Source organism: Echeneis naucrates, chromosome 3 (assembly GCF_900963305.1).
Source record: "Echeneis naucrates chromosome 3, fEcheNa1.1, whole genome shotgun sequence".
Taxonomy (NCBI): Eukaryota; Metazoa; Chordata; class Actinopteri; order Carangiformes; family Echeneidae; genus Echeneis; species Echeneis naucrates.
The window spans coordinates 9,565,680-9,577,821 of record NC_042513.1 but is presented as its reverse complement, the minus strand read 5'-3'; the positions used below and the strand labels follow the sequence as shown (position 1 = coordinate 9,577,821).

The 12,142-nt window shown below is 40.8% G+C and overlaps 1 protein-coding gene across 1 annotated transcript; it reads right to left on the bottom strand.

The window, feature by feature from the left end:
• Nucleotides 1–6,226: 6,226 nt before the first annotated feature.
• LOC115040797 (BTB/POZ domain-containing protein KCTD12-like) lies at nucleotides 6,227–7,822 on the bottom strand. The gene has a single exon (XM_029497837.1). The coding sequence runs from the start codon at nucleotides 7,748–7,750 to the stop codon at nucleotides 6,974–6,976; it is 777 nt and encodes a 258-aa protein (XP_029353697.1). The 5' UTR covers nucleotides 7,751–7,822; the 3' UTR covers nucleotides 6,227–6,973.
• Between the last annotated feature and the right edge of the window lie 4,320 nt (nucleotides 7,823–12,142).

Genomic DNA, 12,142 nt, shown 5'->3' with positions numbered 1-12,142 from the left:
AAGTTGTGTAAACTATTCAAATCATGTTTTCGCAAATGATGCCTCAGATCTTGCTCTCACTCTGTAGTTTCTTTTCTTTTTTTTTTTTACTGTCACCATTCAGCAGATGTTTGATTCATATCTGAGGTGAGCAAAATCAAGGATGGTGCAATAAAGATGTTATTTTGACCACTGTGGCAGCGATCAGAGTGTTTTTTGTTTAACCTTAGAGAAATGATTTTTATTGGCTCTTGAAGATGAGTTCCCTGAGCACAAAGACAGTCAAGCTGAATGTTGTCCAGGGCTCTTGGACTGATGGATGGAAATGTTTTTATGGTTTTATGTGACCTGGTCTTTGGAGAGGGAGAGTTCAGTTCCCCAAAGGCTCTCGAGAAGCCATAGTTCACTTTTTGACATGCTCCATCTGTTTAGGGTGACTCTTGTGACTCCAGCTAAACAGAGGAGGAGTAAAGTTGGAACCAGTAAAGGGTCCAGCATAACAGTCAGGCTGCACATGTGCACATAAGTTCTTGCAAATTTTGAAATATGACCTAGGGTGACTGTGTGAAGGTGTTTACAGAGCAGCGATTCTGAATATTCATCTCAGTGTAACACCTACACGCTTTTACACTTTGTGTGTCAAAACATGGCTTTATTCCAGTAATACGTTTAATCCAGACAAAACATAAGCATGTTTACTTCAGAGATAAAATGCATCAGTGTATCTGTATTAGTAATGAGCAAAACCTTATCTGCAGAGCAACAGTGGACAGTGGCTCTCGCAGACATCCAGACAACGGCACTGCAAACAGCACACAGCTGCTGAATAATGCTGATTTATATGTTTGGCCATTCACAGAGAGACTGGTTTTATAACCGCTCAGCTGTGTAAGTGTAAATGTGTGTAAGTACTTCTGGGAGAGATGTGTTGAGCATCACCAGGACATTTTCTAAGAGCTACTGTTTTCCCTTTTTTAATACCCGATTGCAGAGAAGCCAAGTGGAAAACCATGACCCTGGTCTTTGTCAACCAATCTTTTTAAAGATCCTATTGCTTCTTTTGAATTTCTCTGAATTTATTATGGTGCTGATCTTCAGCGGTTTTTCTTGGAAAGCTCTCACCACGAAGTTTCCATAAGAGCTTCTCTATTCAGTCTGCCGCATATTTCATCATTAGTTAGGCTCCGTCCTGCTCCATCTTTTCATAAAGACATCCCCATTAAATTTTATTTATCTTTGTAAAAGTAAACCCTACTATTTTTATCAAAGATGAGAAAGAGACTTCCTGTCCTGTGGTTTGCTTGTGTGGTTTAAAGTATCTTCAAGAAGATCGCAGCACAAAATGCACAATGCACAAGTGTGTTTTTTACACAGTATAACAGGAAAGCATAAAAACTTCAGGCGACCATTTCAAGAATGTCACAAACCCCCACCATCTATCTGTCAATCATATGTGACAACGGCACTATGACCCCACATTTGTCTGTCTGTCTGGATGACGCAGGAAATAAGGGCCAAGAAGAAGCGGGCATGTCTGGGCCTTGCGGATGTCTGGCAACTGTCCTCCCATTGGAACATCACTACTGTAACATTGACCAGAGTCTTGGCAGACACACAGACTGGGTGACCTGGAATCTGTTTTTACAAGCGTCACTTGAATTGTTATCAAAGCGGAATGCCAGGTTTGGGACTATAATTCATTTCCAAAGGCTAAACAAAAGTCTACAGCCACGTTAATAGGTCAGCAAGTGTAATGTTTGGTATCTTCACATTATTGTATTTTTTATATCAGGGTTTTTTTGTTTTTGTTTTTTTTATTCCAAATCAAAATGTAAAATTTCACCACAAGGCTTCTGATAGTTGTTGAAATAATTCACCAAAGTCAAAGGCTGATCAATAAAAAATGAGCACCTACAATTGCTAGACCAGTTTATGTTCTTGTGCATGTTGTAGTCATTTCTATATTATTTTAAGGAACACAGTCAAAACAGCATCAGCAGGCTGACATAGAGGAACCGAAATATGTACATTTACATGAGAGCTCAAATATGACACCTCTACCAGTGTCAGTTGTCAACAGGAAATACTTGTGGAGAGACACGTTGCTTGAATGAGAAAATAATTGTAGTATCTCATTATTCACGGGCAAGTGTAACAGTTGAAATGACTGACTTAAGTAAGGCACAGCATGAAGAGCTGGATCCTTCCTTTCACGCGGCACTGGCTGGGTGGAGGGTTGGACCCCTTGTGAAAAGAAGCTCGGTGCAGCAACAGCAGGGGAGATGGATGCTGCTTCTCTTCCTCTGTTCCCTGCAGCTGACTGATGCTGGCAGCCTTTTACCTTTGAGCTCACCAGCACAGTGCAAGACTTGTCACCAAGAACTGCTCCCGTCTCCGGTGTGCCGCTGGGTGCTAAGAGAAGCTCAGTGGACACTGGCGACGGTTAGACTCTCCTCTCTACTAAACCCCAGCTAAACTAACTACATGGAGCCAACAGGGACAAAGAGCTTGACTTAGAGTTTGAGCCCTTGATAGAGACGGTTAACATGGCCACGGGAGAATCACAGATTTTGCAGCCAAGACTAGATTTTATCTGGAATTATCCCCCAACAGCTGCATTGTGCCAGGTATATTGTTTTCAGTATGCTATTTTCCTGTTTTAGAAGCAAGTGATCTATAATTATAAAGAAAAATTGACAATGGAGTGTAACTATATAAACTTGTTAGACTAATAATAATTTCATGCAGTTTAGTTTACTGAAATGTAGCAAACATTTGCAAACAGATGCTGTTTTATGAAGGTCCTTGTTAAAGATTAGAAAATATTGTACTTTTTAAAAAGCACACATAAATATGTATATATATAGCTGCTCTGGGTCTATATACCAGTTCACTCTATTTAAGCCAGAGTGTATTTTTAGCATTTTAATTTACGTTTCATCTGACGCACATCAAGCTGCAGGATTGTATGATTGACTTGAATGCAGAGCGAATTGTTGATTAGAATTTTTATTTATTTATTTATTTTTGCTGATTACAATTTATTGTTGCTTTCATTTCCCATAACCTTTCTCCAGTGCAGTGACTGAATTCCATCCAGTACTTAGACACTTAAACCCACACACACACAAAAATTATTAATTAATTAATTAAAAAAATAAAAACTTCAACTGCAGAGTGTGTCAGAGTGTTGTAATTGAAGAGGAAATAGGGTGAAATGTAACTGCGATCCATTATCACGATAACACAGCTATCAGACTGTAACACTGAATGATGCTGCTGAATAAAAGATTTCTGCGTCACATTGTTATAGATTAGAGTGTCACAATTCAGCAGCTAAGAACGCAAATGATTGATTGTGGCTTTAAACAGTGTTTCAATGGCTCAGCCAGATTGTTGCTGCAGGGAAGGATTTTTGAAAGACAGTGATTGTTTTTATGTGAAGTGCTGAAGAACTATAAAGAAAAAGGAAGGGTCACTAATACATCCTATAATACATTATGTTGACTATGTGATGAGTGATGATTTCATAGATTTTGTAGATGTAACATTTATTTTGGCAAAGCATGATTCTCAGAACAGTTAATGGTTTGGGGAATGTATGGATCGTTCACTGTTTCATTGCTTGGTAACCCAAACGTCTAACTGGCTTAATGATGTGTTCACATGGATAGTAAACAGTCAAAGTTTGCACAGGCCTTTGCTGGTCTGCTACAATATGTGTACATTATATTAGCGATCAATGGCTGTAAAATTTCTCAGGGCTTAGTCAAACAAACAACAAGTGTTTGCCGTAATGCTGTGATAAGTGACGAGATTAAAATTTCAAGCCTCCATATTTTCAAGGCAGCTGTGCAAACTCAATAGTTTAAGAAAGGACAATATGGGACCAAAATCTGTCAACTGCTGTTTGCAGTTGATAAAAGAAACTAGTGGTGAATTGTCGATCTTGAATATAACCCCTGATAGTGGACAACGATGAGTTTTCACTTAATTATTTGAAATGATGGAAGGCTGCAGTCTTCTGTTGAGATTAGTTTCCATTTGGATCACTGATTGTACCTTCAACAAATGAACTAATTTAGGGTCTAATCTGGGTTTCTTGACCTCTTTTGTTTGATGTATACAGTTATTGGTTTTATTTATTTAGTGTATCATCAGTGAGCTTTAGATGTGCTTTGGGGCAGATTTTGTTAGTTTAAGATTTAACCATTTCCCCCCTTGTATGACAGAAATCTGTCAAATCTGTCATCAAACTCGCAGAAAGAACATACATTACAGAAATGTCAAACCAGAGCTTCAAGGGATACTTGAAGATCCTTGACACTTCATACTTTTCACCGTTTACATGTAACCACAAAGCATTTCTTGATCAGGGCAAATTTTGCTACACAAGCAAAATAACTGAGCTGTAAACAGACAGCTTTACTTGTATGTTGAAAGAAATCCTGCTTTAATTAATAAATACTTGCTGCTTTAGTAGATTTAAGGCGCTTTGAGGATTATTAAATATTTTTGCTGGCAGGTTATCTTTTAACTATATGAGGACTGTGGTAGCGCTGAGGTTTGGAGGTACAAGTTTTGGCCTCCTGAAAATGTCATTGATAGGAAAACTATATTCTTGCTTTCTATGAATTTCAGTGGGTTTTACTTCTTCTTTCTCAATTTGATAAATGTAGTCAAGATATGATGTAGAGTTATTTCACAGGAGAGATAAGACCTTCAAGTACAGAGAGGCCTAAGAGGATCCTCTCCTTTCTCAAAATTATCTAACTAATTATAAGTACTCATGCAAATGGGCTGGAGAAGTGCCTGCTGTGAGGGGACGTTTAAGACAACATGGAAATGAGGGGACAATGCCATTACATTTAGTTGGCGTCTATATTCACACCTGGTCTGAAAAAAGAGAAACACAGCTTGAGTTAAATGTGAATGTTTTGCTCTCTCCATGAACAGTGTGATTTGTCTTTATCAGAAGAGCTGGAGATGGATAAGAAAAAAGTGAACAGTAGGCCTGTTAAAGATGTGCAGGTTAAGCAGCGCTGGTGGCCGAATGCCAGAGAAAGTGTGACAGATTTAACATGCAGAGGCTGATATGAAGAAAGCCAGCACGTCTGTGTTATCTCCAACTCTGCAAATAGGCTAATATGGCTCCCTTTATCTGTCCCCCTCCTGCGCTTTGTGTGTTCCTGTGTGTTAGGGTGTGTGTGTGAATGCAAAATTTTAAGCATGGGTAAAAAAAAAAAAAATTTGCATACATCAAGTGAAATGTGTTTTGGAGGTGTTTTATCACCAAGGACACGCAGTGGGCACTCTCAACAAGGTCTGTATCAGAAATAGCTGCTTGGCAGAGAAACTCATCTTTGTCTCAGAAGAACAAGAGAAGGAAATTTAATTAGGTTTTTTTGTGTCTTTTGACCAACATTTTCCCCCACAATTTAATTTATTATCAGTGTAATGAGGGGGATTTAAGGTACTGGAGGGCATTTTTATATCTCACAGCAAATTCAAGCCCCAATTCCATTTAGTTTTCTCATAACGACACATGCAAAGTAAGGCCTGATGACAAATGCCTGCTTTCACTTTTGGTAGAGGACAGCAAGTTCTACATCCTGTTTCTGAAGCTCACAACAGAGGAAGAGTTGCAGTGGATCCTTCCTTTTTCCTGTCCAGATGGCAGCATCAGTTGTCAGCAGATACAAGGTCTTCTGTTCAGACATGTTTATCTTTGAAGCTTTTATGATGCTGCTTCATGGCCAAACAGTGAGTGGGATGGGGTTGGGTTTTTGGAGGGGCTGAGTGAAATGTGTGTGTATCTTTTTGTACATGTCTTCATACAACTTCACTTGTACAAGGAGAGATATGAAACAACTTCCCACTAATATATTTGACAGTGAAAGCTTTAGTGCTCCTGGACATCTTACAAATGATTCATTTTGCTATCTTTTTTTTTTTTGGTTTTGTTTTTTACACATTTGTGTTGCAGCGCCATATAACACCCACACAAAAGCTTTTTTGTATTAGACCCAATCCTGGGATATCTTGGATGGCGGCCGAAGATCCCAAAAGAGAACAGACATTTGATTACTGTACTTGTCAGCCAAAGAGAAAGCCCCTCCTCCGTCTTTGCATCCTGTCCAGAAGAGATAACAGAGCTCCTCTGTGCAGCAAAGAAAGACACAACACCATGCCCATCCTGATAGGAAACAAACTTCTGTATTTAACTTCAATTTGTTGTCTTGTTTTGTTTTTTTTGTTTTTTTTTTTTTGCATTTTTTAGTTTGGAATGGACATAAGATGTTCAGGCAAATAACTTGACAAACCTCTGCGCAAAAGAAATATGAAATAAAATGCATGCACACCACGTGTGAGGTCAGTCTAGTTAAAAATGACTAAATCAAAGCATCTCATTAAATCTTCAAACAACCCTTCTGTTTTGTCTGACAAATCACTTAAAAACTGTGTAATATCAATTTATTTGAGACAGACACAGATTTTAAATAGCTCTTATGAACCCAAGGGCATAATGAATGAAGTGGATAGTGTTACACTGTCACCCTTTATTTGCTGAAGCAAAAACTATGGCAACTTATATGACACATAATAATGTAGAACTGTGACAAAGTCTCTAAAGACGTGCCTCTCTGTCTGGTCGTTTCAAACGTAACCATAATTATCACAGTATCAGTCCATTTACCGCACTTATGTAATTTATTTTAAAAAACAAAGACCTCTTTGTGAGCCTTCTAAAAGTTGGGAGTTGCAGTAAACCTTAAAAATAGCGCAATGGCAAAATTTAGTTGGGTCCAAAAGGAGAAGTTCTCATTTTGCAGAAAACAGGAGGAAACGGCCCAAAAGTTGAAATGGTTTAAGTCTGATCCAGCTGTAAAAAGAGTGAGTGAAGCATCATCTGAGCTGAGGCAGAAATGGCCAGTTTGAGGGGTTAGTTAAAGTTAAAACTGCGTTTGATCCCAGAGGAGGGGCAGGAGGAGGCTCATCGGCTGAAAACGTACTCGGTATAGCTGGTCCACAGTTTGTCCTCCCCGGAGTCACTCCCTCCGTAGGAGCAGGTCCCGGTGGAGCTGCAGGCCACCATGCGGAATCCCGCCTGGGCCAGCCGGTCAAACGCCTGCTCCAGGAAGTTATACTTCAGGTAGTACCTGGAGGTGTACTTATCGGGCGGCCGGTCCGGGTCCCGGCTCTCATTCAGGGTCTCTCCGAAAACCTCTTTGGCCAGAGAGATCTTGCTGCACACTGTTATTCTGGCCACCCTGCGGAATTTGACGTCCGCCTGCATGTCTCTCCCCATGGTGTAGCTGCCCCTGTATCCGACGGTGATGTATCCGGAGTCGGCCCCGGCGGGGCGCGCCGTCCCGTCCGAGCCGGAGCTGACCTGGCTGGGCGGCTCAGCCTCCTCCGGCTCCCCGCTGTCCGAGCCGTCTTTGCTGGGAGCTGCCAGTCGCCCCGACAGCTCCGGCAGCTGGAAGAAGTCCGCTTCTCTCTGCAGCCTCCTCCTTTCTTTGAAGCACTCGGGCAAGAAAAGCTCGGAGTCCCGCAGATAATCCAAGATGTAGCGGAACAGAAAGCCGTCCCGGTCGAAGAAGAAGCGGCCCTTGCTGTCCTTCGGCAGCTGCTCCGGGGAGCTGTGGCTGAAGCGGGCCCACAGCAGGGAGTTAGGCACCGCCGTGAGAGTCTGCAGCCGGGTCACATACACCTGCCCCCCCACGTTCAGCTCCACTATCTCAGGGAAACCTCGGCTCTTCTGTGCCATCGCTCTCTTCTTCTTCTTATTTTTAACAGAACTTGTTGGTAGTGCTCCTGTAGTTGCCCTAACAAGGAAGGGCGGCAGTGCGGCGTCCTCTCCGTGCCGTCATGTTTATATTGCTTTGGTTGGGTGGGAGGAGGAGGAGAAGGACGGACAACACACACTTTAACTGTTCAGTGGAGAGCTCAGAGAAACACGCCATGCTGCCCACTGACAGTCCCTGTAAGCCTCACAGTCGTACTCTTTATTCATACCCTTATCGCCTCATATTCTAACAAGCAGCAGTGCAGGTAGTCGCACTGAAATGATTGAAGAGACGATGTTGGCAAAAAGTTAGCTGCGACCACTTGTTGAGTACTTAAATTGGGCTAAACTTTGGAATCATAATAGGATAGTTTAAGAGCCCTAAACTAATTGTTGAGCATCAGAAACTTCCAAAAATAAGTCCAATTGTATTGTAGTCTCTGGGACCACTTCTAATTTATCTCAACTGCTATTTTAAATTCTTAATAACTACAACCTGGTGGTCGTTGGTGAAAGGCATGGCCCCATACTCTCGTCAAAGTTAGGTTTCTTTTGGTTGGAGGACAAAACAAAAAACAAGATGACGCTGGTCAAATAAAACAACTCGAGGCTTCACAAAGTACTGGGTGACATCACGATGGGTTTCCACTTGAACTCAATTGATCAGAGCAACTTGTTCAGTATATCCAGCAGCTGGTTAGGTTAACTCTCCGCTCTGTGGGGAACAGAGACATGACAGCTTGGGCGCGACAAACTGGAGGACGTGTTTTCTTTTCATGCTTATCTTTAATAAGGCCTTTCGTTACTGCCAACAAAGATCCTATTTCAACACTAAACACTCACACACAAACAACATAACCATCAATGGCCTGCATGTATACCCACATCGGAGGGCAAAACAATCAATAGCTCTCCATTGACTTTGTATTGTGTAAAGATGTCTCTTGTTGCTCTCAGTGTGCCAGCAAACACAAACAAATGCCCAAAAGCTGCTGTGTGGTAGGGTGCTCTACAAACAGGGTAAAGTTTTTAAAAGCTGCCGAACAGAAAGAAGAATTGCCTTTAAGACGAGAGAAGGGGATACAGGCAGTAAGACGAGAGGCGTCCTCTTACAAAAAAAATTTATGGGCATCCAGAGATCTGTAATTTCTCATTGGTGTGAGCGTATATTCCCAACAAAAGGGAAGATAAATAAGCAATGAGCCGTCACTGGGTACTCTTCTCATGCCAAGCTTCGAATATTTTGTAACATAAAGGTTGTAATGTTACATTTTATAAAGCTAATAAAAAGATAATAAAGCTATGCGCATTCATTCTTTTTTAACTCCAAGTTAAGGTTGCTGAATTGGCAAGGCTTACTGCAAGACCTGAAGCTAACCAAGGCTAAAGTACATCCACCCAACTGCTTTCTAACTTCATCAGTCAGGCAGATTTGAAACGTTTGGGCTATAAAAAGCTATTTTAAAATGATGATCTAGTGATGTGGATGTAGCCTAACTTTTTGTCTCTGTTAGGATGAAATGATGACTTTATCGGGGGACTCTATCAGGTAGTTGTAAATATCTCCAGCGTGCTAAAATAATAATTTGACACGTTGAAATAATATTTCAAGATAACTACCACACAATTTTTAAATTGTGCCGCCGATTGTTTTCCCCTCCAGTGGGCGTGGCTTTGGGAGTATGACGCGATGCGCTCGGTCTGGAGACCGGGAAAAAATGGAACCCGGAACCAAAGTGCGAAAATAATGAGCAACGTCGGCGCGTTGATTGCGGCGAAACATAAACAGACTTTCACACAGAGGGGCGACCGATTAGCATGGGATACAACAACACAAAATGGACCCATGTGTGACACGGATCCCCAAAATTGGTTATAGTTAGAACATCACTTAAAAATGTTTCACTTGGTATTCGTTAGCATTAGCATTTTTGGGGGGTGTTTGGGCCAGGTGGGGCTGTAAAGTCACTTCGACAGTCACTGAGTTAACTTCAGATGAGGCCAGGAACGACGTGCAAGATCTGTTCCTTCCACCGAGATCACTAATACAGCAAATTAACACAGGCAGTTCAGATTAAAGGGGCCAATTGGTTTGCTGCTCTGAGTGGTTGTGATAGCTCCTTCACAACAGCTTTGACCATTGTTGAGTCTAAAGACAAAGACAGAAGGCTATAATGCACCAGTGCAGCTGCAGCATGGCACTTTTGAAATATGATCAGACGGGTTAGCACGCTAAACAGAGGCAGAAGAAAAACGTGACAGAGTCAGGAGTTTAGACTGGTGTTGCTTCCCACAGATTGAAACAGCTCCTGCTGAGTAAAGTGATGAAGATTGATTCTGAGCTTGCAACATTTCTTCTCAGCTGGTAAACAAAGAGCTGCAGCAATAGCAAAAATTACAATCGGTTCTTTTAGCAGGAATAATGGTAAGAGTTTCTATCAACCTCACTAATGTAATGAAAACACTACAATGCACCATAAGTCAGAACAGTATAAGTGCAGTTAGTCAGTTTTCATGGTGGTTTACCCTGATGACAGCTCACCGATTGCTTCAAATAAGGTAAGGATGTGTTTCTATCTGTAGTTTGTGTGTTTTTTCTTTGTTTGAGAGTAGCAAACATCAAGACATAGTGCATAGTATTTTAATGCATGTCACAAAACACAATAGTGACATTTGGAGCTTTCAGTAAAAATTGATGAATTAAAAAATTTTCAACTGTGGGATATGATCAAAAGTTTCAGCTGTTAAACAGACCCAGAGATGAAAATCTTTGAAACATCATTTATGAATAATATAAGTTCCAAAGCGTTGCTGAAACGTGAGGTGGCAGTGCTTTTATTTTCTAACTCAAATAGTTAAGTCACATCGTCAAAGTTCAGGGAGAACGGGCTGTTTACATTAGTTGAAATATTTTGCCTGGAGTTTTTTTTTTTTTTTTTTTTTTTTTTTCAGTGGAGCTTGCAGGAATCAAATTCATCCTCAGGCCTCCCATGTTAGGAGTGAGAATTTGAGCTCTTCATACCAGGAAGAGCTGCAATGTACTTGATATAATCAAAATCCGAGGCGGAAAACACCATTTGCCTTGAAGTCAAATCCTTACTTCAAAGGTGGAACACGGAACTGAAAATCCACCAGTAAAGCCCCAATTTCCCTAGTACAACGAGGGAAAGAGTAAAAGTTTTCCAAAGGCCTTTGTGTGTGTACCCCTGGACTGAAACTTGACAGGCAACAGGAGAAGAGATTGGGTACCTTTGCTTTAGAAGTACGATATAAGCTGGCCTTTCTGATCTATGGTGTCTTCAAAATTCCTCTGAATTGAGGCTGCACTTTTCCTCCAACCCCCAAAATTCTTAACCCAGAATTGATTTAATTTTAGCACCTGAGACTTCTTTGATGTAGTCTGGGAGTGCAGTGTGGGCTGCATTCATATTTTAGTCCACACACCTCTGACATTACAGCACATAATCCCAATAGATGTAATTGGGCCCTTCTCGAATATTGAATTTTGCCTAATTCATTAAGATGATATTAACAAGAGAGAAGGCTGATTAAGAGCCATCGATTTTAAGGGAACAACTCTTGTCATAATGCCACTCAGACACAAACAAGTTTAGAGAGAACATGAATATTTAGAGATGCAGCTGCTGCCTCCAGAAATCCCTAATCATCATAATGATACAGGAAGTAATCAAGATCAGTCAGAATGGCATTGCAGTGACAGCCCTGGACGCAGCTGCACTATGTATAAGGTTATGATATAAATGTTGTAGTGATTTATAAAGACGCCAAACAACACAGCTCGCAGCAGTGGGGATGTTTTGTGTGAAATCCAGAACCTGCACCTGCACTCTGCTGAATGGAAAAAAAAAACATCTAAATGGCACGAACACAATGATAAAGTAATCTCTGAAATCAAGTATTTTTGAATCTATATATTCACAGCCGTCTTTATGCAATTAAAAAGTAATTTTTAACCCAAAAATAATTGAGGAAAACATTTCAGGTACTGCTGGGAAATCTCCTGACAAATGCAGTGAAGTAACTGCTCTACAACGTCAGCCACGGCTGCTTCTCGGTGTTTTGTTTTGTTTTTACATCATTTCTTGTACAAGTGAATGAAAACCAGCGACCGAAGTGCTGAAGACACATCAGTAAGATGTGAACTAATCTAAGCCATCACCTCCCAGTTGACATTATAATGATTCCTGGTGTTTGTAACCAGGGTTATTAATTGCCTTTTTTCATCACCATATATTGTGGCTGGTAAATTTCTAAAGTTAACAGCCAATCACAATTTCTACTCGCCATTTTTTCCAGGTGAAAACAAAGGCAGCTGAATGCAATTAGCCATACTTTTTTTGTTGTAGTTGTTTG

Coding starts and splice junctions, on each gene's coding strand:
- LOC115040797 (XM_029497837.1), bottom strand. CDS start 7,750: ATGGCACAGAAGAGCCGAGGTTTCCCTGAGATAGTGGAGCTGAACGTG.